The sequence below is a fragment of the Balaenoptera ricei genome, chromosome 19 (genome assembly GCF_028023285.1).
Source record: "Balaenoptera ricei isolate mBalRic1 chromosome 19, mBalRic1.hap2, whole genome shotgun sequence".
Classification (NCBI taxonomy): domain Eukaryota; kingdom Metazoa; phylum Chordata; class Mammalia; order Artiodactyla; family Balaenopteridae; genus Balaenoptera; species Balaenoptera ricei.
In genome coordinates, this window is record NC_082657.1 from 36698817 (window position 1) to 36725495 (window position 26679).

General features: G+C 42.7%; 1 protein-coding gene across 2 annotated transcripts in view; it reads right to left on the reverse strand.

Annotated features, from left to right (window-relative positions):
- Positions 1 to 5089: 5089 nt before the first annotated feature.
- The window catches only part of CSNK2A2 (casein kinase 2 alpha 2), a 39248-nt gene continuing 17658 nt past the window's right edge, over positions 5090 to 26679 (reverse strand). For both annotated transcript variants that reach the window (XM_059904387.1, XM_059904388.1), the window contains exons 5-12: positions 21507 to 21566; positions 16534 to 16617; positions 15619 to 15729; positions 14714 to 14815; positions 13729 to 13829; positions 12732 to 12880; positions 11205 to 11298; positions 5090 to 5537 (exon numbers count right to left, since the gene is read on the reverse strand). In XM_059904387.1, the coding sequence (XP_059760370.1) occupies positions 11222 to 11298; positions 12732 to 12880; positions 13729 to 13829; positions 14714 to 14815; positions 15619 to 15729; positions 16534 to 16617; positions 21507 to 21566 (684 nt within the window). In that variant the 3' untranslated portion in view covers positions 5090 to 5537; positions 11205 to 11221. The remainder of the gene's footprint in view (positions 5538 to 11204; positions 11299 to 12731; positions 12881 to 13728; positions 13830 to 14713; positions 14816 to 15618; positions 15730 to 16533; positions 16618 to 21506; positions 21567 to 26679) is intronic.

Here is a 26679-nt window from a genome sequence, read left to right on the forward strand (position 1 = left end):
CTGAAGCCTGCGCATTCTAGGGCCCACGTGCTGCAACTTCTGAGCCTGCGTGCTGCAACTACAGAAGCCTGAGCGCCTAGAGCCCATGCTCCGCAATGAAAGAAGCCACCGCACCGCAACAAAGAATAGCCCCTGCGTGACACAATGAGAAAGCCCGCGCGCAAAGACCCAACGCAGCCAAGAAAAAAAAAAAAGAAGGGGCTTAGCTTGTTAACCTGCAGTTTGGGTAGAACCACTGCAGAAGCAGCAAGCAATTCTGTGCCTGGCCCAGAATCTCTGACCATGAACGAATCACAGTCCTGCGTTTAGATAGAATATCTCACCTTGGTGGGATTAGTGTCAAAATACACACAGAGACTATGGGAAGTAAATCAAATTCATAATATCAGCAATCCATGTCAAACAGAGGAATAAGTTTGATTATTGTGATATTTTGTTATTTAAGATATTTGAAATAGTTAACTCATTTAGAGGATTAGAGGATATGGTACTTTGAATTTAATTTGAAATGCTTAAAGGAATTTGAAATTAGGTCTGCAATTTTAGTTTTAAAGTGCTAAGAAAATTTAATTAAGTTTGTAAACAACGTTTGATTGATTAAATCTATGAGTTTATACTTAGATATGTTAGTATATGAATGCTTAGGAAGATTTCAGCAGATTTTAGGTCTTTCATATTAGCTATTGGAAGTGTTTGAGCAAATCAAACAGACTAAAAATGTGGTTTACTTTGAAATTGTCTAAGGAAACTAGATTAAGTATGTGAGCAATGTTTATGGTTTAACCCATTAAGTTTTGAATTAAGTGAGCATCAAAGATTAACCAAAATAAATGTTCAAATTTACGTACAAAACCAACCAGTTTGTAGTTATAACAAGATTTGTAGACACAAGACAAATTAGATTTTTAAACGTACAGCTTCTTTCTTTTTTAAAAAATAAATTTATTTATTTATTTATTTATGGCTGCTTTGGGTCTTCGTTGCTGCGTGCAGGCTTTCTCTAGTTGCAGTGAGTGGGGGCTACTCTTCGTTGTGGTGCGTGGGTTTCTCATTGCGGTGGCTTCTCGTTGCAGAGCATGGGCTCTAGGCACACGGGCTAAGTAGTTGTGGCTCAAGGGCTTAGTTGCTCCACGGCATGTGGGATCTTCCTGGACCAGTGCTCGAAGCCGTGTCCCCTGCATTGGCAGGCAGATTCTTAACCACTGTGCCACCAGGGAAATCCCAAAACGTACAGCTTTAATAACTAAGATATTATATAAAACACCCAGAACTCCAAGAATCCCTTTTAGAGCACAAAAGCCCTGGTTACTTGCTAAAATCCAGTGGACAGCATCTGTTTGAGTCTGAGACCAGAAACTCCAAGCACCTGGCCACTAAAGGACACAAGGGACTTGCCACACACTGTAAGGCAGAGATTATTCTTCACCCCTCCCTGCTGATGGGAATGGGGAGATATAGGAATGAGGTGAGGGGTTGTACCTAGAGAATCACCCTTAGCTGGGAACAAAGATGGAAGACTGCCCAAATGACTGGGGTGCTCAGCTAGCAGACGGAGGACCGCTGAATCCCAGCTCAGTGGTTATATCCAAAGACATCGTTAAAAGAGCCAGTGGCGGGCAGATGAAGCTCCTGCTAATCTGAGAGTGAAGTTCAAAGGGGACTGTGTTGGGACCCTGCATGTTATTGTTATTTTTAAAATTTATTTTTAAACTTAAATACAGTAAAATATACTCCTTTTGGTATCATTTTTTTAAAATAAATTTATTTATTTTTAATTTTTGGCTGTGTTGGGTCTTCGTTGCTGCACTCCGGCTTTCTATAGTTGCGGCGAGCAGGGGCTACTCTTTGCTGCGGTGTGCAGGCTTCTCATTGCGGTGGCTTCTCTTGTTGCAGAGCACAGGCTCTAGGCGCTTGGGTTCAGTAGTTGTGGCACGCGGGCTCAGTAGTTGTGGCACTCAGGCTCAGTAGTTGTGGCTCGCGGGCTCTAGAGTGCAGCATCAGTAGTTGTGGCGCACGGGCTTAGTTGCTCCGCGGCATGTGGGATCTTCCCAGACCAGGGCTCGAACCCGTGTTCCCTACATTGGCAGGCGGATTCTTAACCACTGCGCCACTAGGGAAGTCCCTTTGGTATAGTTTTGAGAAAGGTACCAAGTCATATAACCATTGCCACACTTAGGATACAGAACAGCTCCATCACCCCCAAATTCCCTTATGCTATCCTTTGTAGTCAAACCCCCCAGCCCCCAACCTTAACCCTTGACAACTACGGGTCTGTTCTCCATCCCCACAGCTTTGCCTTTTCCTGAATGTCATATAAATAGAATCATCCAGCCTTTTGAGACTGGCTTCTTCACTTAGCACAATGCATTTGAGATGCACGTTATTTTAAAAGTTTGTAGAATATTCTGCAATGAGTTGCTCATCCATTCCACCACCCAGACCATTCAGGCCAGGGATATTTTAAAACATTTACCAGCCCTTTGCATGGTTACTTTTGAAGGCATCCCCATAGCATTTCAAACATTAAAAGGCAGCCATTTTTCATATTTAAGATCACTTTTTTTCCCTGTACTTTTTTTGGAATTCTCAGTTCACAGGATTGGAGAGACATTTACTTACATTTATTAAATTTTTATTTTGCAACTTTCTTATGTTAGAGCCAACACCCTTCTTTCAAGTCTGAAATATTCTGTAGGTCCCTGGAAAGCTCATAGACCTTGGACACCATGCTCCAAGTGCCTGACAGAGCCCCACAAGAATTCCATAGCTAAAGGCATCATGGTGCCAACCTACACCAGTGAGAGAAAGCAATGGAAGACTACTTTCTCTGAATTACAATGCCCTTCCTAAAAAAAGGAAAAAAGAAAAAAAGCATATGGCACAGTAATTCTTTTTTTGAAAAGATTTTATCTCACAAAGGTACAGACTGTGTAAGAATGTATGTGCAAATTTGTTCATTGCAACAATACTGGTAAGCGTCTATCCATAAGGGATTGCTTCAACTGTGGTACATTACACAATGGAATGCTATACAGCCATGAAAAGGGGTGGGGTAGATCTATACATGATAACAGTAAAACTTTCCCAACTAAGTGAAAGCACAAGTTGCAGAAAAAGAATGCAAAATCTGACTACCTTTCTGTCAAATAAAAATCATTATAATTTTAAAATGTTAGTAAATGCATAGAAAATAGTCGAAAAATACATGCCAAATTTAACTCTGGTTTTCTCCAAGGGAGGAAAGTTTTTGGATGTGTGGGTATGTGGTTAGGGTGAGGCTGTCATTATTTACTTTTATGTAACATTTGAATTTTTTGCCATGAACATATATATTACTTTGGTAATCAGGAAAAGTCAATAAATATTACTTTAAACAACCGCAATACAAGCAGGACTACTGAAAGATGTGAATTGATGTTCTGAATTTCCAAGCACATTGTGGATGAGCTTCAGACTGTTCTTGGGTTAGTGGGTTCCTTGTCTCCTCTCAAGGCCAAAACAACCTAAGCAAAAACTCCTCCTTCACCTTCTTCCTACAACTGAGTACTCTCCTACCCAACAATTATCATCCACAAAACCCAAGTTTATCTTGGTTGAGAGGTTTCTGGAAAATAAGACTTTCCCACTGGTTGAGAAGGGAAATTGGATAAAGCTAGCATTTCAGTTCTGCATGGCATCTAAAGAACTCCCAAGCCAATTGACCGTGTATGTGCTCTGAAGAGACCCTCCCTGTCGGGGAAGGCCCTCAAATGCCAGCGGGTCAACATGGTGGTAACATGCTATGTAGATTAACACACACATATGAAGTACCACGTTCATAAGAGTTTCACGGACATGCTCATTAAAACAAGGTATTGAGATGCTGTCTCAGACACGTGGGAGACCAAAAGAAGTTTACAGAGCCTTGAGTCAAAAAGGGCCTCATGAGAGAGACTGCTTGAGAATACGAGGCCGGTGATGGAGCTGGAAAGGACCAAGTCCAGCGTTCGGTGTCCTGTCAGCTGGTTGGGGGCCTGCGGGCCCTCACTCGCTGGTGTCTGGGGGCAGGCACAGTCTTGAGCTCCCACACCTGAGGAATGGCTTGGATACAACAGGAGCTGGTCCAAGGGACACTGACGCCATGGTGGCCCTGAGGGACCTCTTTGCTTTCCCCCTATAATTGCTTCAAAAACTGTGAGCGTCCGCACCTGGGTTCCCATAGTCACCTGTTCAGGACAAGCAGCAGAGAAGACAGGAGAAGGGATATTGGGCAGACCAGTGGCTTTTGTGGAGAACTAGCGGGCGCCCCGTCTAGCTGCCCAGGTGTCGGGTCTGCCCGCCGCTTCTGCTTTACAGGCGGTGGGAGGATGCAGGCCTCAGCCAGACACAAGGCTGGGCAGCCACCAGGTTGTTGTTTTCACCTCCCCGTGGCACAGCTGTCCTGGGAGAGGACTGAGGGCACCAGGGAATCTCATTTGTAAAACAGGTTTCGTTTTCTCACTTAACAGACACACCTGGTGCTTCTATTCCACCTTCCTTCACCTGTGACTGGGCTGCTTCTCCTCCCATTCACGGGAGCTTCGGGATAATCTGAACCCCAGACCCAACCCCTTCCCCTGCCTCTGGGCAGCAGACTCAACCAGCCTCCAAGGTAAGATGTTTTTTGGAAGGGGGCGTGGCGCGGTGGTGGGCAGGATTGGGAGGTGGAATGGAACACGGTGATGCGCAAAGGGAAAGCAAAGAATGGGCTAAGGCAGCTTCCTGAGTTCGCTAGAGGTGACATTTACCTACCGCCTAAATGGTTGGTTGACTCACCTGCTTTGGAAGGAGGGGTCCACGGAGACGTACGCGTTCAAGGCGAGGCCGAGGCCTGGCTCTCCTGGCTCGCCAAGTCTGCTGGAATCACCTGCGGTCCCCCATTGCCAGGGCTGGTTCACATACCTCTTCAACTTCTCATCTCTGTCAAGAGCGTCCTGGAAACGGCCCTCCTCACCTCTGGGACTGGCCCTCTTCCCTCTGGCTAGAACCTGGCTCAAATGCTCTTCTCTCTGTCCTCTGTGGCCACAGGTCTCGTTTAATGGCCCCTTCCGCACTGAAAACTCTCCATACATTTCTTTTAAAACCTTTTATTCAATAATATATACTTTTAAAATTATAATATGTAACCGCCCATCATGCCATATACGCCCCGTGCCCCCACTGGAGTCTGTGGTCAGCTAGTTAACATGGTCTGCTGGAAAAAACAGGCGGCCACGGGGACGAGCCAGGGGCGCGGGGGAGCAACAGTAACCAACAACCATTTCGCATACCCTTCACATTTCCCATGCTTTCTGGGTCAGGAGGAAGTCAACAGGAAGCCAAAGGCGTGTGAACCTTTTACATTCAGAAGTGAGGTTTGATATACGGTGGTGGGCTGCCCTTCGGTTGGTCTAGTTCGTGCTTGCCAAACCTGCCACCGTTTTGTGTCTGCTCACGGAACGTGATCTCTCTACACACGTTAAGACGTTTGATTTGGTTCTTGTTCTGCTTATGGAAAAGTGGGAGGAACCGCAACAGACCTGGGGAGAGAGATGGGAGGAGGGGAAAGATGGCATTAATCATTCTGACCTGGAGTGAGGACAGGCCTCCACTGGCCTGTGGCTCCCTTCTCTTGTGGAGCACCGGGAATGGTATACAAGCCTGACTTTCCCATGGCACTTTGTGGAAAACCAGGTAAGAACTGACTGGTTTCAGGTTTCAAATAGTACCCTTTTTCTTCCTCTTCTTATCACCACTTACAGAGGCAGTCTTGGTCCCAGCCTTACTGGACCGAGTCCCTCCCCTTTTCTCGGGTCCAGGACGCTGATCTAGAAGCACCAAAGCCTCTTGTCTATTCTGTGTAAGCCAAGCTACAGGCTCAGCAGCCCAGCTCCAGATATCCATCAGACCTGACCAACTTACTTATGTCTTGGGACCAAGAATCAGATGACTGTATTTAGAGGGAAAGGGCCCAGTTCACTAATAAAGAGCAAAAACAGAGCTCAAATATTTTTAACTCCCCCCTGGAAGGAGCTGTCTGGCATGGCCTGAAAACCTCATTCCTCCTTCCATGTCCAGCACAGTGGAGTGGGTCGTGAGATGCCAGCAGAACTCTAGAAGCAGCAGCTCATAATGGTGCCACAGCAGGGTACCGACAGAAAGGACAATGTATCTGGGAAGCGGTCACACAGAAACATTTCATGACCCAAACTTTCTTTGGGTACAGGAAGGGTTCTACTGCTTAGTATCTGAGAAAGGCTGCATGGTGCGTAAAGTTAAGAAATGACTCTTCAGCAGATGACTTTCAAGCATCCCACTCCACAGAGGGATCAGTGAGAAGCAAGCTCACTGATGAAAGACTCCACCATCTGCCAAACAATGGCGTGTGCCCGGCTGTGTTGCAAGAAACGGGGCTGGGGAGAGGTTTTCCTAAATGCAGAACACTCTGCCACAAGGTAAAGTTGTGCAATGAAATGGTCAATCCCAAGCAGGATTGACAGGTTCTGAGTGGTACAATTCAGAAACAAGTACCAAGAAACAACCCCCACACCACCCTAGTCCCACCACTTCTGCTCAAGTCGTCTTCACACCTAGGTGATTAACTGCAGCCACCCACCCACAAAACTTCACAGTTCAAGGTTTATTCTTCCTCTCCCCCAAGAGACAGGAAATACAAGTTTAAGGTCCTCATAGCAGTGGCTTGTCTCCCACTTGGGAAGGCTGGTGATTCTCAACATGCTGGTGATTATCAACATTTTTATTTATGAAAACAGGATTTAACATGGCATTTTTCTTTCCTCTAAAGGGCAGCAGCACATAAATCATACATCAGTCATCCAGTGATACAAAGAGGTGGTCAATTGTGTCTGAAGTAGTCATTAGTAAAGGATCACAACCCAGGCAGTGTTGCTTTTCTGCAAACAGAAGAAAATAGTCGGCTCCATGCTTCTTGAAGATTTATCCAAGCTTTCCACTGGGTGTCAAGATTTCTGTCCCAACCTCTTAGTCACCATTTACAGCAAGAAAAGCCAGCAAGTGAAAAACTGTTAATTTATTGATTCAATGAATTAAAAAAAAAAAAACAATCCCCAATACATGCAGTTCAGGATTAAGTATCACATTTGTAGCACATTGTTGATTCTCTACACAAAAGTATGCATCACCTGTATAATCCCATAACATCACTTCCCCCCGCCTCTACAATACCTGGTTGGGGTCATTTTCACTGACACATTCACGTAGCTCCAAAGCATATGTTATTACTGGTTTTCTTAAGCCAGATGTTTCCTCGCCACCTCCCCTCCCCTCATCCCTACCTTGGGGTTAGTTTTAATGGCAAGATGTCACTCAGTCTTAGATTTATTAAGCTCACTGACAAACTTTGGCTTCTTGTGTGCTCATATGGACCCTGCTTTTGCTTTCGGGTTTATATCTCAATGGCCTTGACTCTGATCAGTTACTATCCACTCCTGTTAAGTTGTAGGAGGGAAGATTGCTTTTTCCTGTGAGTGCTCATGCAGTAACACAGATTCCTAAACGAATCATTAATCTGAACTGGCATTAAAGGAGACTGTCAACGGGGCTCTCTCAGATCCATTTCAATGCATATATAAAAATTCTTCCGATTGTTTGTGTCCCAAAATAATTTTGCTTCCATCCTCATCAAAGCAGCACCTGGGAGAGGCTAAGTCATTTCCCTGAGTAGACGCAGACTGAGACCCACAGCCATGGGCTGGCTCTCTCTGGGACTCAGCATCTGCCTCAAGAGCACCACCTTGCAGTCCCACTGGAACCAATCCTGGGGGCGTTCCAGAACTCAGGGCACGTTCCAGAACTTGAACTTTGTGCTCCCTTGCTTTCTTCCCTCAAGAAGTCATGCCCCGCCACCTCAAGATCTACCTTTCAACTGTTTTCACTGATTCCCTTTCTTCTTTTAACAGCCCCCTCTCCTGTCCTCTCTCCCTGCCCCCAAGGATTATAAGCTCTTCCGTCTCCTCTAATCAATCAGTTGGAGAGCACCTTCCTTCTCTGCACGGGAATACATATGCTTTGAGCCTCGTGAGTACCAACGTGCCGGAGAATGCCTGTGAGGAGACCCAGCAGAGTGACTGAGGCTCACGTGCCTCACAGAACTGGCTCTGGCACTCCTCTAAGTGGTAAGATGACCCGGGAATGCTTGGTCTGCATTATACACTCATTGGTTGCTCCCACCTGGTCACTTACCACGGGGCTAGGATAGGACAGGGGCAGGCCAGCTGATAGGATCACGGGGAGAGTGAACTGCAAGCAAACCTGATGAAAGTATTTGCACTTCATCAGTTCTGCTCTCGCCATGGGATTTCTCAGCTGAAGCAAAACCTTGCAGTTATGCTCACCTGTGGCCAACAACCTCTGATACACCGATCTGTATTTGGCACGGGAACCTTCCGTTCTCACCATACCGGGTCTATGTTCTTGAACACAGGCAGTACCTGAGATGACAGTGTAACACTACCCTGTTCCCCACATTTTTTTGCTTTTCTTTAGGAAATAATAGGTCCTTATCATAGGCACTTTTAACCTGTTACAAGGTAATGAAGCAAACAAAATGTCTAATGAAAATTACTGAGATGAATTTAAGAAATAATATGCTAACCGAAAAGGATATTGGGTGGGTAAATCTACCACAGCTTTGTCTAAATGTAAGATTAGACTCACTCACACACACGCACGCTCTCATCCCTCTTTTGGAACTCTCCAAGACTGCCTCCTAACCCAGGTAAATACTCTAAAATCTCAGGGGAGCTAGGTCCATCTGGACACAAAATGGTTCTGGAGATAGGTAAAAGAGGAAAGGTCTGGATGAGACTCAGTTCAGTTTGGCAAAGAACCACCCACAGTCAGTCAGCCAGAAGTTGGGTGTCAAGACCAGACTCAGAAAGGAGTGAGCATTTTAAACTCAGTTATGCTATATGTCTAAGGCATGAAGAGAGGTAAAAAGTATAGGTGGTGGAAAAGTAAACTGTACACATAAAATGGAAGAATTACTCCTTTGCCAAGCTGCAGTCACAAAACCCAAGGACAGGCAGGTGAGCTGTGTTTGCATCTACTACATCATGACCAGAGGAGAGACAGTAGTCAAGTCACCTGACTCTTCTCCGCTGCTTCTACTGCCTCTGTGGGGACCCAAGAGAAAGAAACGGGGTTACTACTTCACCAAGACCCTCCAGTAGGCTTCCTCTGCCTGGTCCAGACCGGCAATTTAAAAAAAAAAAAAAAAAAAAGAAGGGTGGGGGGAGGGAATGGGTGACAAAGGAGGAGATGGGTGGGGCAGGAAAGACACACAGTGGCACATTTCCCTGATAAATAATAACCAACAGTTCGGTGTTGCCTAGAAGGGCACATTAGAAGGCTTTTGATAATCCAAAACACTGAGTTTTGCTGCCTGACATATCAATATAGGTTCACCCAAGAGCTCCTGTCTTGTTTTTGATTTTCAGGTAGAACAAATGTATACATTAATATACAGAATGTGCAATGAAGGCAGGTAGCATTGGTATGAGAACCTTAACTGAATGCATTTCCTGGCTTTGGGATCTTGTTTTATTTGAAGTTCCCACTGACCAAACGACAAAAATAGCATCTACATTTAGAGATAGGACCTGCTACCAATACCAATACGATTTTATTGGGATATGGAATGTAAACAGATGTTTTCAAACAACCTAACCTTATAAAAATGTATGGCATTATTAAATAGTAATAAAGAAATCCTAAAGTGTGATGTGGTGGTAGACACCTTGAGCTCCAGCCTAGTGTGAGAGGTCCCCACAGCTGTAGCATGGCCCTGCAGCTGGGGTCAGGGGACTGCTTGCAAACTATGTTGATGACAAGTCCCCAGAGTGACATCAGCTCTATTTTTTTAAAATTTTCTTAAACAAAATATAGCTTCCTTTGCTAACGTGAAGGCTAGCACAATGGATCCCAAGCTTTGATACTTGCCCCAGCAGCTCCACTCCTTTCCCCAAGTCGCTTGTATGCTACTCTCTCCGGTCGCCTGGGTTATCGGTGGGTGGCCCTGCCCACACAACTCCAGTCCCTGCACGTGAGAAAGACTTATCTCTGCCAACACATTCATGTATTACCTATCAGAGCTTAAAAATGCAGATTACCCTGATTACAGAGGGAAACTGTTTCTCATGGGGATAAAAAGGGGTAAAGCATGGGAGGGGAGTACTTGTTTTTTTCCCACCCAATCCGTCTTTCCTGAATAAATTCTAATAAGGACGCTTTTTTTTCTCCCTCCCTGACCTCCCTGAAGACTGACTTTCCAGCTTTAGTTATGGTTGTGAACAAAAAGTCTTTGTTTCAGAGACGTGCGTTAAAATAGGTGCACACACAGGGATGTGCTGGGAAATGAAGTTTTCCTTAAGAGGCTGGAAAAAAAAAAGCTACATGAAAAAAATAGCAACAAGATTTTATGGTTAGGCAAATCAACGAAGGTTACACTGAGCTCCAAGTTATGCACTTAGCATCCAACTTTTGATGAGACAGATGGACCTGTCCATGGCATCAGAAGGTTTAAAGTGATGCCTCCTGACATCAAAGGGGACTCCTGTGAGAGTGACTGCAGTTTGCTCCCAAATGAATACACTTAGAAGAAAACTGCAGGGATGAAGTACATTTCCCAGAGAGCTCATGTCATTAAAAAAAAAAATACATAAAACATGAATTTGTAAAAGAGCTTAGAAAAAAAATACTGTCACTGTTTTAGTATCTCCTTTTCGTGAATGAGGCTGGTGTGTCACTATAGACTGCTGACATTTTGCTAAAACTTGAGCCTGAATCTCACCAAAGGAAACCCAGACCACAGTGGAATAGATAGGAAGTCAGATATTCAGAGCTTGTTGACTTGAACAGGTTAATTCAACAGTGGTCTCCTGTTAAATAAAGGTAAATGTACAACAACTCCGAGTCTCTCATCTCCCATGCATTCCAAAGGGAAAGTCCCCTCAGATACCCAACTATGTGCATCGTCAGGCTGCCGAACAGCAGTTCCCTGTAGACTAGTGCTGGGGAGTTTCTTTCTTTTTGACAGACTTTTAGGTCTTTACTCTTCTTTGCGTTTAGAAGGAATGGCTAGAATTTCTTTTTATCACACTGTAGTTTTCCTTCAAGGTTTGTGTTTGGTTGGTTGGTTTTATTGGCAAGCATCAATGCCGCATTACCCGTCGCTTTCCAGTCTTCATCGGGCCGCCGTGAGACCACTGGAAAGTACAGCATTATCTGCACAAGGCTGGGACTGCTCCTTCACCACGGGGTCTGCAAGAAAACAGGAGGACAGTCAGCAGAGGCAGGGCTGGCCAGTGCCAGGGGAGAACACCATAACAGACCCAACCTTCTTCCACAGTGAGATAGAGATACAGGCTACCAGGAAGTCAGGGCCAGGAGGGCAACAGAAATTACAGACACTGAGAAATGATCAGGGGGAAATGCTCTCACAATCAACTCGTATACCTCTTCAGAGTACAAGTTCAACTGCTAAGACTAAGGGAAAAGAGAGGCAGAGAAACACCCATTTCCCACTGTTCAAAATTTCTACTGATTTTCTTATGTGTTGTTTTTCCTTGAATACTAACATCATATCCAACTCCCATTTCTTCAAAGTATGTGCAATAGATAATAAACACTTCGGAGGAAAGGGTGAATAAAAGGAGCTATTAGAAGAACTATCGATTTTAAGCAACAGTATAAAAATTTTTTTATAGAAGTATAATATGTATTCAGAAAAGTAGACAGATCATGATTTGCATAATATAAACATCAGTGTTCTTAATTCAGTCAAACTCAGAGTGTAAAAATAGCCTTCTGTGACAGAAAGACATCCATTTACACTTGTCTGAGGTCTGGAAGAATGAAGGGTAACACCTTTTAAATCTGCTGTCTACTAATGCTTATGGGTTACCAGGCTCAAGACCACAGAGCAATGTATTCTTCAGGCAAGATTTAGTTAATCTCCAGAGAGGAAAAAAAGGAGAAGGAAAAAGCGTATTGGTCAAGCAAGAGATAGGCTGAAAGTTCTCACCTCACTTCAGACAGAAAATTGAGACAGATCACTTAACCTCCCTCACTCTCAGTCTCCTCTGCGACTGGACTAAATGACCTCACACTGCCTATAATGAGAGGAAAGTCTGGGACATACTTTATCAGTGGGGAGAACCATATGCATGCAGACCGATAAGCAACCACATAAACTGAATGAATATACACACATACTTTAAAGTGAGACCTAAGAAGTCTGTAATTCAGATAGGATTTTAGTGAGGTCCTTCCATACCTGCTTTCCTTTCCTCAAATTCCTTGTATTTATTTATCTTATTTCCTTCTTTAAAAATATGCTATGGTCACCTTACTACTTTCAACAAATCATTTTTTTTTTGAGGGGGAAAAAAAATCTTTGATTAGGTTTCCACACAAATGTATATATTTGAAAACAAAACTTTAGATACTTGTCATCTATCAACTCAGGGTCATGGGCAATGGTCAAACAGACCAGACTCAAGGGAAATACAGCAGTGAACAAGCAAACACCTTTGGGCATCTAGAAACAGATCTGCAGAGCTGTTTCAAGAGTCGAACTAATGAGGCCAAATCCCAAGCATGATTCATCCAAATACCCAGAATTCTCTTGTCTGGCCTCAAAGATAAAGAGTAGAAGAATTTCCCTTTGACAAATCAGGCCCCTGGAAACTCACAGAAGTATGGGTGCTCCATGGCCTCTTTGGCAGTCAGTCTCTGTTGATGGTCATATCGCAGAAGTTTGTCCAGAAGATCTAGGGCCTCAGGGCTGACGAGGTGTCTGTTCTCACTATGGATAAAATTTTCCCAGCGTTTCCGTGAATGTCTGAGAAGAAAAGGAAAGCATTGGTATTCTGAGATTAAATTCAACAAGAATCCTTACATATTAGGCTAAAAGCCAACAAAGTCTTAGAACATTGCGCTGATTACAAGCTCATTAAATCTCATTCTTATTGTTACTTGTCCCCCCCACCCCGGCCCCATAGTTATGATCACAGCATCCTCAAACAAAACAGTGCTCTGTGACTGATACGTAGAATTAATTAAAATGTCTGCATCTGATTTAAAATTTGTAGAACCTTTCTAGATAATTTTTTACGCCCCAGGCTTTTAGTCAATTCTGGGTGAGGCACGGAGGTAGCTAAGTAATCTTTATTGTTCAGCAGATATATTTAAAGAGCTAGCCTCAGAAACATGGAGGTTCCATAAAAATTACTGTCTGAAAATTGTCAACACAACATCTACTTTTCAACACTACTGTACTGTATCTGAGAATATGCTTTAAAATTTGCTCCCTTACAGAAAATTCAGAAAATTCATTACACAGAACAAGAAACTACAAATCTCTTATTCAAAGAAAAATCACAGCTTTCTAAGATTTTCCATTAAAATAAGCCATATGCTGTTCCAGAAAGCTTTTTTCTGTAGCATGATTTTGTCTTCCATTTTCTATTGATAAACAGGTTATCTCTTAGAGAAGTAAAATGATTAGAAGACACATGTAAGCAATGCCCAAATTTCTCAAGTTAAAAAATATATATGGGGAAAAAAAAGAATATTTCAATTTTGATATAATTAGAAAGGAGAAAGAGCTTTAGAAAGTGATTTCAGCTAACCTTTTCACTTCTGAAATGGGGTAAATTAAGACCCTCTTTCTTTCGCTCTCTTACTTACTGTCCCAGGATATCATTGAAGTGTGGATCTAGGTCTATGTGATACTTCTTCAGATACCCATACAGCTCATCTGTACCCAGAACCTTGGCAATGCGAACAAGCTGAAACACAAAACAAACTGACCAAATTACTGAGCACAGAACTCACTGCAAGCCCGTGGGGATGCTGACCAAAGAATTAGGAGACTTCCACATCACTAAATTTCCAGGGAACAGATACAGATCTGAGCCCAAGGCGGGCAGGCAGCAGACTCACAGATATGAAGTTCACATGAATGCAAATTTCCAAAATGCCTTTAAAATGATAATAATATTATGACAATAATATTCTACAGGCTGATGATTATGGGGACAAAAAACCTAATGACTAGAATCTTTTTTTTTTTTTTAATAAATTTATTTATTTATTTATTATTTATTTTTGGCTGCGTTGGGTCTTTGTTGCTGTGCTCGGGCTTTCTCTAGTTGCGGCGAGCGGCGGCTACTCTTCATTGCAGTGCATGAGCTTCTCATTGCGGTGGCTTCTCTTGTTGCGGAGCATGGGCTCTAGGCACATGGGCTTCAGTAGTTGTGGCTCTCGGGCTCTAGAGCGCAGGCTCAGTAGTTGTGGTGCACAGGCTTAGTTGCTCCACAGCATGTGGGATCTTCCCGGACCAGGGCTCAAACCCGTGTACCCGGTATTGGCAGGCGGATTCTTAACCACTGCACCACCAGTGAAGTCCTTAATGACTAGAATCTTGTTTTATTAGACAAGGAGGTACCTGACTTCCTCATAGACACAATTTGGAAGTTGGGCATAATGCAGCACTATCTGTCTCTATCTTTGGGGACCACAGACAAGATTTTGTGAAACTCTTTACCCTGAAGAAAAGCTTATACGCAGATACTGGATGATATTTAGTGGCTCAACAACAGCATCCCTATCAAGATGCTATTTTCTTGGCATCTGCCCCCAAATGGATAGGAGCCAGATGATGTTTGCTTACCTGGTCATAGTTATCCTGTCCATGAAAGAAGGGCTCCTTTCGAAAGATCATGCTCGCTAACATACAGCCCAAACTCCACATATCCAGGCTATAATCATACATCTGAGGAAATAAAGACAACCAGTCAGTCAAGGGTGTTACAAATGTCATTTTTCTGATCTGAGTTTCTAGGTTTCTAGTCTTCAGTTGACCTCTTCAGATATTTTAAAATTCAAAGCCAAAAAAAAAAGTAGCTGAGAAAAGTCCATAATTATCATTTTGGGGCAGAATAAAGACTGGATTTTATTTTATTTTATTTATTTATTGGCTGCACTGGGTCTTCGTTGCTGTGCGCGGGCTTTCTCTAGTTGCAGCGAGTGGGGGCTACTCTTCGTTTTCGTACGCGGGCCTCACACTGTGGTGGCTTCTCTCGTTGCGGAGCACAGGCTCTAGGCACACGGGCTCAGTAGCTGTGGCTCATGAGCTCTAGAGCGCAGGCTCAGTGGTTGTGGCACACGGGCTTAGTTGCTTCGCGGCATGTGGGATCTTCACGAACCAGGGATGGAACCCTTGTCCCCTGCATTGGCAGGTGGATTCTTAACCACTGCGCCACCAGGGAAGTCCAGAGTCTAACTTCTTGAGCCAGGCGACAGATTCCTGGGAATGGTACCCAAAAGGTGGCAAACCTTTTCCCAAAAAGTAGTGAGGTCGTGGATGGTATGTAGGCCCAGTTCTGTAGCTGTTTTTTTCTAAATTGTCTCCCCAGGAACCAAGATCATCTACAATGATCCTGGATACCTTTTGTATCAAAGGCTGGATTTTAAATGTATCCAAATTGACTAAACAAAAACCAGGAAAAAGAAAAAGCCAGGAAAAGCCCTAAGCAAAGGTAAAAAGAACCCAGAGGTGCTTCACTAACATTTTACCTGATAGTCCACAAGGAGCTCTGGTCCCTTGAAGTACCTGGAGGCTACGCGGACATTGTACTCCTGGGCAGGATGATAGAATTCCGCCAGACCCCAGTCTATCAGTCGCAGCTATAAGAACGACAGAAATAAAACATGTGAAAGGAGTGTCTCCAGATGCCTGTGTCTTACAACAAGGCCACATCTAATTAGATAACAATTATTTGGCCACATAAAAAATGTTAGCAAGTGCACTGGCTAAAAAGATACACTTTTCAGCAACTGCTAAGAGGTCATTTCTAGAGCAGAGCACTTGGAATCTTATTTTTCTTTTTTAAAATTTAAATTATCCTGGCTTATCATTCTCTCTAGATCAATAAAGCTTAAGCTTGTCTTCTGCCTCCATACCAGCTGCATGTGTTAACATACCCCCTCATTACTGATAGCTTTCATTATAAGCTCTAGTCATAACAGAAAAGGTTGGGGACATGTGCCCCACTCCAGGATTCAAGCATTGCTCTAGCTTTTCATTAATCTAACACTAGCTGATTCATTTACTCACCAGTCAGGGACAATCAGAACTGAAAATAGAAAATTGGAGGGACCCAGGTATACTTTTAAGGCCAGGCAGATTGGTCTGAGGGTCATTAAGAAAGGAAGTAAAAATCACCAGCTGTAGTTTCTGTCTTGAGGCCCTCCAGAAAATCATGACCAAATTAAACAAGTGACTACAGTCAGGGTCAGCTGTCTACTCTTCTTGTGTACTATGCTTATGCGAAGTAGAAACCAACACTGGAGACTAGAGAAATAACAATATCACAAGTCTGCCAAAGAAAACAGCATGGGTCTTCAGAAACTACCTAGGTACTGGCCAGAGTTTTGACTGGCCCTAGGCCTTCCAGTGAAAGGCTTTTCACTGCCTGGCTGTAATGGTACCTTTTTCTGTTGGTGATCTATCATGACATTGTGAGGTTTCACATCCCTGTGCATGATTCCCTTGCTGTGGCAGTAATCCAGAGCCTATTAGATAAGAAAGCACAGAGAAAAGTAAGCAAACCCTCTACCACCCCCCAATGCAAGCATATTCTTTTTATTTTTATTTTTTTGATTCTGAAAGCTTTTATTAAGCACTGTCAAATTTGTAAGCTTCATAGGGATGGACATCATATTTATAAATGCCCTTCTGTAAGTGCTACCATAGATGTGAAATTCTTGCCCTTAATATCATCTTTGAAACTGTTAAACTGAGAATTCTGTTAACATTTTAAGAATTGGCATATTGTATTACTACAAGATTTGATTTTCAGCATCTGCAAGCATATTCTTATTTGTTTGTGACAGCTTGATCTGAATACAGCCTCTCAAGGGGCAGCCTTACTATCTGTAACAAAAGAGAAAAAACATGCTTCAGAAGGCACCCCTTGCTCTCTGAGCACACTATGCTGGCAGCTGGTAGAAAGGGGGCTGTGGAGAGGACACCAAGGGCTATGATGAAGGTTTCTTAAAAAGGGGGAATGATATACTTCTTTAGGCACTCCTCTCCTACTTGTAGCTGGTAGCAATACATCAGCCACCTGGATTTAGAAATCATACATTAATCTGTTGGTCTAATTTGATGTGTTTAAAACCAGATCTAGGAACCACACTGGAGTCACTTCTCATATGAGTTCAACGACATGAAAAGAGTACATGTGGACATGAAGAATGACATCCAAATATATCTGCAATATGACTTGTCTTTTAGGTAAGTGTCCTATGTGGGTTTTCTAGATTAACATATATTCTAATATTAGTATTTTCCTTAAAAATAATCCCCGAGCCAGTTGGTCTTTAAGAATTATGTTATGACTCTACAAGTCAATGATTTTTTAGTAAATTCCTCAAGCTGTGCCACCATTACCACAGTTCATTTTTAGAACTTCTTCATCATCCCAAGAATTTCCTAAGCTTAAGCCTGCCTGCAGTCAGCCCCCAATCCCATCTACCTCCTACCTCCTTCCTTCCTTCCTTCCCCTCTCCTCCCAACCACTGCTCTACCACCTGTTGCTACAGATTTGCCTCTTCTGGACAGTCATCAAATGAAACAATACAATACACAGTATTTTATCTTCTTTCGCGCAGCATACTGTTTCTAAGATTCATCCATGTTGCTTTTTTCCTTGCTGAGTAGTATTCCATTGTATAAGTATACTAGTTGATAGACATTTGGTTTGTTTTAACTTTCTGGCTATTGTGACTCATGCTACTTATGAATATTCATGTACAAGTCTTTAAGAGGACACACATTTTCATTTCTCTTGGGTAGATTCCTACGGGTGAAGTGCTACGTTGTATGTACGTTTACATTAAACTTTTAAAGAATCTGCCTAATTGTTTTCCAAACTGGCTGCACCATTTTACATTCCCATCAGCACCATGAGAGGGTTCCAGTTTCTCTATATTCTTGTTAACACTTGTTATTATCTTTCTGATTACAGCTGTTCTAGTGGGTTTGATGAGGAATATCATTGTGGTTTTGATTTGTATTTCCCTAATGAGTGATCAAGTTGCACATCTTTGCATATACTTTTGGGCCATCCCATATCTTCTTTGAACAAATGTTGATTCAGATCTTTCACCCATTTCTTATTTGGGTTAAGTTTGTTTTTTGTTTTAAACAATATAAAACTTTGCTCCTAAATCTCCCTTTTCTAACACAGTAACTATTTTCATAAATTTCAATGTTGGGCCCTTTGGCTTGTCTTAAAAAGCACTTGAAGCCTACATGAGGCCCATAATATACTCCTTGAATAATGACAGCAACCCATAATTGTGTGGTACCTACTATGTGCTTGACACTGAGAGCTCTTGCAAGGTGGAGTTTTCCATGGGACAAGATTAGGGTTTCTCGATGTCAGCACTGTTGACATCTGGGACCAGATAATTCTTTGTTGTGGGGAGTGGTCCTGTGTATTATAGGATGTTTAGCAGAATCCTGGGCCTCCACCCATGAGATGCCAGTAGTGCCCCTCCAACTGTGACAACCAAAAATGGTTCCAGACATTGCCAAATGTCCTCTGAGGGACAAAGTTAACCTGGTGGAGAATCACTGGACTAGACTAGCAAGGGCACTGTACCAGGCATCTTTAAGTGGGAGGGAATATATAAGCCAGAGAATGATCCATAGAACCAGCATTCCAAGAATAAGCAAATTTTGCTTTCCCCAGACACGAAAGAGTATACAGTGTACAATGCTTTTCATATGAAGGTCAAGAACAGGCAAAACTAAACTATGGTGGTAGAGGTGAGAATATAATCTATGCAAGGAGAGAAACAGTCTATATTTGCACTGTCCTATATGGCAGCCACCAGCCACATGAGGCCATCGAATGCTTGAAATGTGACTAGTGTGACTAAGGAACTGAATTTCTTATTTTACTTAATTTAAATAGCTACCTCCGGAAAGTAGCTACTGTATTGGACAGCATAGTTCTGTGTCAATGTGGGTGAAGGTTTCACACTTAAGTAAAATCAAAAAACTATACCCTTAGGATTATTCATTTCATCTATGTAGGTTCTACTTCAATTTAATTTTTCTCTTTGTCTTGTTTTATACCAACAGTTGTAGCAAGATTCCACAGTGGCTCTGTGGCAGTGCTGTAGAGAACCACGGCTCCTGAGGACACACCTCCCTAAATCTGAATCAGGAGCTCAGACTTGGTGGGAAGCCTCAGCGAGTCACTGAGCAATCACGCTGCAGCCCTCAGCCTAGTTCCTTCTGCATTTTCTACATTCCACCTACATTTCCTCTCTCCCATCCCTGTTTTTTTTTTTTTTTCTTTTCTATGAGAATATTTAGCAAGTGTTGATTCTGTTATTTTGCCTGGTCTTTGTCCAAAGGAATAAACTAATTAGGACCACAGTACCTGAGGTGTGAAAAATACCTGACGAAAGCAGAGGCTGGACAAATACAGCAAGGGAATAAATTCTTTTGCCACTAGTCAGATTCCCTGTGGAGTTACTGACTGCTTTTAAATTCCTTGGGGGAATTATTTCAATTTAAAAATCTGATTGTTTCTGACCATTAAGCATGAAAGAGGTTTTTCAACTTTCATCTGGGGCTCTGCCTCATTAGCACAAAGTATGCCCCACCGCATAGCTGCTACCCCCAGAAGGCAGAGAGGACATCAGACACTGCCATCGGAATGACCAGCCTGTATCACTGCGATGCTGTTACCTGATCTAAGGACAACTGCCCTAGGTTATATATCTTACCTTTGGTGTGCTAGCTAACCACAAAATCTTAATACCTTACTTAAAAAAAAATAACCAACTGTGAGATTTGGATTGCTGCTCTCACGGAGTGAATGCCTGGGATTTTCTGAGAAGCCCTAGGAAAAAGACTAGCCTGACAGTTCAAAGCACTGCAAACCTCTGCCCACCAAGGCCTTCCATTCTAGCCCGGAGGGGATATGAAGAAAGGTAGAAAGGTGTGATAAACCAAGCTCTACTTTCTTCATCTTTCTGATCTTAATGACAAAGAAAGACCCATTCGCCATAAGAGTGAATCCACCACCTTGGCTCGAATGATAAGTAGTTTGTGTAAGTGCTTGTAAGAAAACACACTGACTTCACATAAAGCTAGTCCTTCAAATTCCCATTCCTTAAAGCCTAAGCCTTGATTTAACTTGTATTTTCTTCGAGCAGCTGTTCATAATCCCATCAAAACTCCATCCTGACAATTTTCTTCAATAATACCAATACCTTAGACACATCTATATTCTTTTAGAAGTTCTTAAATTGAGACCCATCCATTCCACCCTATAACTTTATGTAATGCTGTATGTATATTTTTACATGCATTGGCAGCGTGGGGCGGGGGGTGGGGTTCATAGCTTTCATTAGATTCTTAGTGATCCATGACCCTAAAAAAACACTGTATTCCATTTTAAAAACCTTTTTAGAATTCTTTACTTAAGCGTTTATCTAACCAAATTAGAAAAGATCACTCCTCTGTCAATCAATAACACTTGAAAATTTCAGTCTCCTAGAAGGTCCACCCATCACCTCTCCTTGCATGTTAAGGTTAACCAGCCGGGGCTAAACGGGTGGGTTATCTCATACAAGAAGGGGACTATGAGAAATGGCAAGAAAAGGACGGCCGTAAAATGCCCACCATCCCTGTATGCATGTCCTTCCACGATGTGACTTCAATGCTCTGCCCATGAAAAGTGGAGTCTACTTCTCCACCCTTTGATTCTAGGTTTGGCCACGTGACTTGCTTTGGACAATAGGGCATCAGCAAACGTGACACAAGCAGAGGCTTGAAAAGTGCTTACGTATATCGAGGTTTGCCCTCTATTGCTCTTAGGACCTGATGAGACCACCATGGGAAGCAGCCCAGACCATCCTTCTGGAGAATGAGACCTCAGCTATTCCAGCTGCCATCCCAGATATGTGAATGAGGCCATCCTGGACCATCTTGCCCTAGTCAAGTTGACCCAGACCAAAAGACTCACTCAGCCAACCCACTGAATTATGGGAAATAATAAATCATTTTTAAAAAGTCATTAAGTTTGGGGTGATTTGTTATGTAATGAAAACTAGTGGTAAGTATTAATTAAGCAGCAAAAACAAAACAAAACGAAAAACAGTAAACAAAAAAACAAGGACCAACCAGAGTTATGTTCTAATCTCTGGTATAATGTCCCCAGTACCACTAACTTAGCCATTTTTCTCAGTTCCACTGAAGTTTCTATGTAAAGATTCCACAATGGAGGCCTCAATGTAAGTTAACCCCCCACCCCAAACCAAAAAACACCACTAAATTCTCTGGGTATCAAGAAATATTCTTGAGGTCTCTGTGTCCTCTCGAAAACTTCTTTAATGAATAATCCTGAAAAATTTCACGGTTTATGACTGTCACTTACTTTAAGTAGTTCATACATATAAAACCGGATATCAAAGTCTGTCAGGATCTGGTAGAGTTGCTGAAACAGATTTCAGAAAACATTAAGTTAATTTAGTCTTATTGCATCTTGTTATCCAAAGTTGGTCATTATTCTCTGTAAACTTAGTCACTGAAGAATCCCAGAACTTTTTACTACCTGATCTGGAACAAATGAGGACAAAGACTAAAGACAAGGGTCTAACACTTCGGTCTTCAGAAGAAAAAACGAAAGGAATTCCAAGGGGAGAAGAAAAAAACCATTTACACCAACTTGGATCTTTTAAAAACCTGTGTAATGCTCCATGATTACAAGACCCACAATTACATTATTATGAAGTCCAAATTGTCCTCATATTCTTACTGAACTTCAAACAAACTAACCCCACTGCAGCACCACAGTTTACTTTAGAGAACCAAGTTCTGAGCAGATAGCAGAATCTGAAAAACTTCATCAGCCCACATGGTAAAATGATGGCAAGACAGTCTGTTCATGAAACCCAAGGAAAATGAACTGCTATAGCATTTGGAGACGGCAAGAGACTTCAAAAAAAAATCTATAACCTCCACTCCCTCAAAACCAATTCCAGGCTGGAAAAAAGAACACTTCATTGGCAAAAACTGATGGAAGCTAAAGACGTAAAATGTTTAGGGGGGAAAAAAAGGAGTGGTGGAGTGAGATGTTTAAAAAAAAGGAAGGAAGGAAGGAAAAAAGGAAGGGAGGGAGGGAGGAATGGATGGATACCAGTTCTGAAAATGATTACAGGCCTAAATGACATACCAATGTAAGTTTTCATAATTGGTAATCCAAAGACCCACTCACCGGGAGTTTTGTTTGTTTGATTTCAATTTCTAAGAGACGGAGTAGAATTCACACAGCCAGGTTCATTTAAATCATCACAAACCCCCATCAGAAACTATATTATTATTTTAGACAATCAATTCCAAGTAAATCTCTTTCCCCATCAGTCCAAGCAGCACCTTCTGTAAAATTAATCAGTACACCTTTATTAAACCTATTTTGTTTCTCTCTTTACTGGAAGACTCAAGCCATGTAGGGAATCTCTCCAAGGAGCACAGAACAGCGTATACAATGTGTTTGTGTAAAAAAGGAGGGGAAACTAAAACTACACATGCATATTTGTATGTGCAAGAATGACTTTTCACTGTGTACCGCTTTATATTTTAGATCCATGTAAACATACTACCTGTTCAAAAAATTTTTTTTACGAAAAACAACAGATTTACCAAGAATCGAATCCAACATTTTCGAACACCAGAACTCTTAGCCTCTTTCTCAAATTTCCCCTTTTCAGTAAGAGTAATTATCCCTCCAACTTAGTAAGAGTGTCTGATTTCACTCATGGCACTGTAGAAAATGAACACATACTTTCCAGTATACTGGTGGTGGCTTGGAGCTGCTCCACTACTGGAGGCTGACCCTGCTTGGGACTGAACCGCGTTTAGGCCCAATGGGATGAACGTGCCACCACTTCGGCTCCTGAGAGACTCAACTGCATAACAGCTTAACACCCAAGTGTTTTGTTCTCCCCCAGCTCTGCATAGCAAGAAAGGCTTCTCAGCAGCACACTGACAGTCTGTATGTACAGACACAGGCCGAAGATAACATCTCTTCGGGTGCCAAATCAGCTCTTCCTCTGAGAGTTAAGGAGATCACTCCCAGAGACTGTGCCAAGTTGAACCTCAAGGCAATAAACAGACAATGAAAGTGAAAAGGGCATTTTCTAGTAACCCTCAGAGGGCTAGAATATTCTATTTCCAGAAAACAAACATGGGCTATTTTATTATTTGGACCTTTATCTGCGGAAAGCTTTCCTCTCATACCATGCGGTATCTATCCCAAGCATCCACCTGAGTATTAAGGCATAAAAACAAAAGTCCTTGGACTGCCAACACAGTATTTATAGCTACTCTAACCAATATCAATTTTACGTAACACAAAAAACACTAGCTGACTATAGCGTTTAGGCCTAATACGTTACAAAGTCCTGAGTGACAGGATGATACTCACTTTCATTTTTCAGGAGCTCTGGGAAGGAGGAGACCAAACTACACCTGTAACATTTTACCACCCGGGCCTGAAATTCAGGACTCACCAGAGTCCAGGGAGTAGCTTCCTCCAACCTTTGTAGCTCTTTCTTCACTGCAGCCCCCAGGAGTTCCCCACTCTGACCAAAGAAACCTGTCTTTGCCACCTCTGTTCTTCCCTCCCCCAAATCTAGAATGCCTGCCCCTCCCCCTTAGCTGGTAAAGTCATAACCATCCCATCCGGGTGCCACAGAGCCCACAGTGGTCTCTTCCTTCTCTGAACCCCCAGGCTATTCACCGTTCTCTGGGGCGCTCACAGGACACCGACAGCAGCAGCGTCCCCAGAGTTAATGTTCTGCACTCGGGTACTGGTGGTGAAGTTCTCAGGATACTTTCTCACTCTGCTGTGAACAACAAGAGGCTTCTTCACCTTGCCCACATGCCAAGAGCCCCAGGCCACCGCCCCTGCATATCGAGGCATATGCATCCTGGGGAGGAACGGATGCCACAGCTGCTGGCAGTCACCGATTTGGTGATTAAAGATCTCTGAACTTTCCTTCACTCAGGCATGTCAAGGGTCCACCGTACAACTCTGTCTGTGGACAGCAACTCTGTCCTTGCACAGCAGAATAACATGTTTTATATAGCCCATAACACGTGTGGCAATTCTGTGCTTGTACACAGAAGGCAGTCAATAAATGTCTTTGACGATGCTCACTAGTCAATGGGACAAAATTAAAACTGTCCTCAAGAAACAGAAGTACTAAGATTCCATGACAAATTAGGAAGGGAAATTTCACAAGAAGCACACTTCTCCTCCATTCTTCTTAGTCAGCTACGTGGAGAACATCCTTAACCGACCAACTGCAAAATGTTGTCAGGAAGTTAGTTTTATTTACGTTTTCATAAAGTAAGTGACTTACCAAAAACAAAACAAGCCTATACTTCCCGGAAGATTACAAAGGTGCTGAGAATGGAACCAAACTAGGATTGGTGAATAGTTTCTAAGTCTCAAACACACTGGCATTTCCCTAGAAGTCAGTTATACTCCAGGACTATTCAAAGGGCCCAAGGTAGAAATCTCCTGGGACTTTTTTTTTAACTTTGGGTTTGTTTGTTTGTTTGTTTATTTATTCACTCATTCATTTATGGCTGTGTTGGGTCTTCGTTTCTGTGCAAGGGCTTTCTCTAGTTGCGGCGAGCGGGGGCCACTCTTCATCGCAGTGCACGGGCCTCTCACTATCGTGGCCTCTCTTGCTGCGGAGCACAAGCTCCAGACGCGCAGGCTCAGTAGTTGTGGCTCACGGGCCTAGTTGCTCCTCGGCATGTGGGATCTTCCCAGACCAGGGCTCGAACCCGTGTCCCCTGCATTGGCAGGCAGATTCTCACCCACTGCGCCACCAGGGAAGCCCCCTCTCCTGGGACTTTTAATTAACCTCAGAAGGTCGGAGAAGAAGAATGGGAAAAATGCAATTTGACCAAAAGAATCAGTGCCTTCTTGGTCTAAAACCAACATCCAGAAAGGAATGGCCACAAGTGGGCCTCACTCATGCTGTCTACACACAGATGGTTCTTTAGGCTCCAGTCGTGGTGCAGCTAGATTCCAAGGCCCCATCCCTAACGACTGTCATTCAGGAGGACTTCTCACTTCAAGAAGGTTCCCAGCCAGATGTGGGAATCACCAGCACAGCAAACTCTCACGCTGCACACATAGCTTGCATATTCCCTGCCATACACAGCTTGGTCTATGTCCAGAAACCAGTGGTCCCCACGTAGGGAGAAGAAAAAGTGGGGCGAGTGCGAAATAAAGTAAAAGTGAAAGGTGCTGAATGCAGGAGGCACCCATTTTATAGCACTGTTCACACATAACCCCAAGATCCAGAATGAAACCAAGGGCAACATTTTTAGAAACTTAAGGAAGCAGAAAAAATCATTAATCAAGAACATCAAAGTTACTACAAATCACCCGAAAATGTCTTACCAAGAAATGACAAAATAATGTCAGTGATCTATAATAAAAGTAAATTTTGTCCCCCCAATTAAGGAAACTTTATTTAGTCTGTGAATGCACCATCTCCACATCAGACCCTAACAGCATTAACAAGGCCTCAAGATAATCAGGTAGTCAAGGCCTAATTCTATGTGAATGATATGAAATTTTCCAAAGATTAATATGGGTCTACCATCTTCTCAAGATGGAGCCCATTTGGGATGTCTTAAACAATTTTTAAATGCCCAAATGATATATATTTTACTTAAAATGTATACTTATTTTTACTGATACTTTTCCAAAGGCATAGAAAACTGAGAAGCATGTCTCAACAAAAAACTCTTTCTACCTTAAAACAGTACCTTAGCTTCCTTGAGACAATTCTGAGTTTGGGAGTTTTCTATAACTATTCATTCCAACTTTTAGAAACTGGCTTTTCCTGTTCATTTGCTTTCAAATTTTGTCTTTTGTTCCAAGTATCACCATGTATCTTTTATTATCGCTTTGACATATAGGAAGCATAACTGATGATTTTAAGGAGAAACTGACCAAACCAGTACCACTACCACAAAATAAAATATCAAGGGAAAAAATTATCAAGGCCATAGAAGATCTGAAAAAGATTTAAATTAACAAGCTTGATATAAAAAAAATGACTGTGTACCAAAGCCACAAAGCAACCATCAACAAATTCCAAATAATCAACATTATACAGATGTTTTCTGGACACAGTGCAATCAAATTAGGAACCAACTAAAAGAATCATTAAAAAAAAAATAGGGCTTCCCTGGTGGCGCAGTGGTTGAGAGTCTGCCTGCTAATGAAGGGGACACGGGTTCGAGCCCTGGTCTGGGAAGATCCCACATGCCGCGGAGCAGCTGGGCCCGTGAGCCACAATTACTGAGCCTGCGCGTCTGGAGCCTGTGCTCCGCAACAGGAGAGGCCGCGACAGTGAGAGGCCCGCGCACCGTGATGAAGAGTGGCCCCCGCTTGCCACAACTAGAGAAAGCCGTAGCACAGAAACAAAGACCCAACATAGCAATCAATCAATCAATCAATTAATCAATAAAAAAATAAATCTTTAAAAAATAAAAATAAAAAAATAAACAAAAAAATA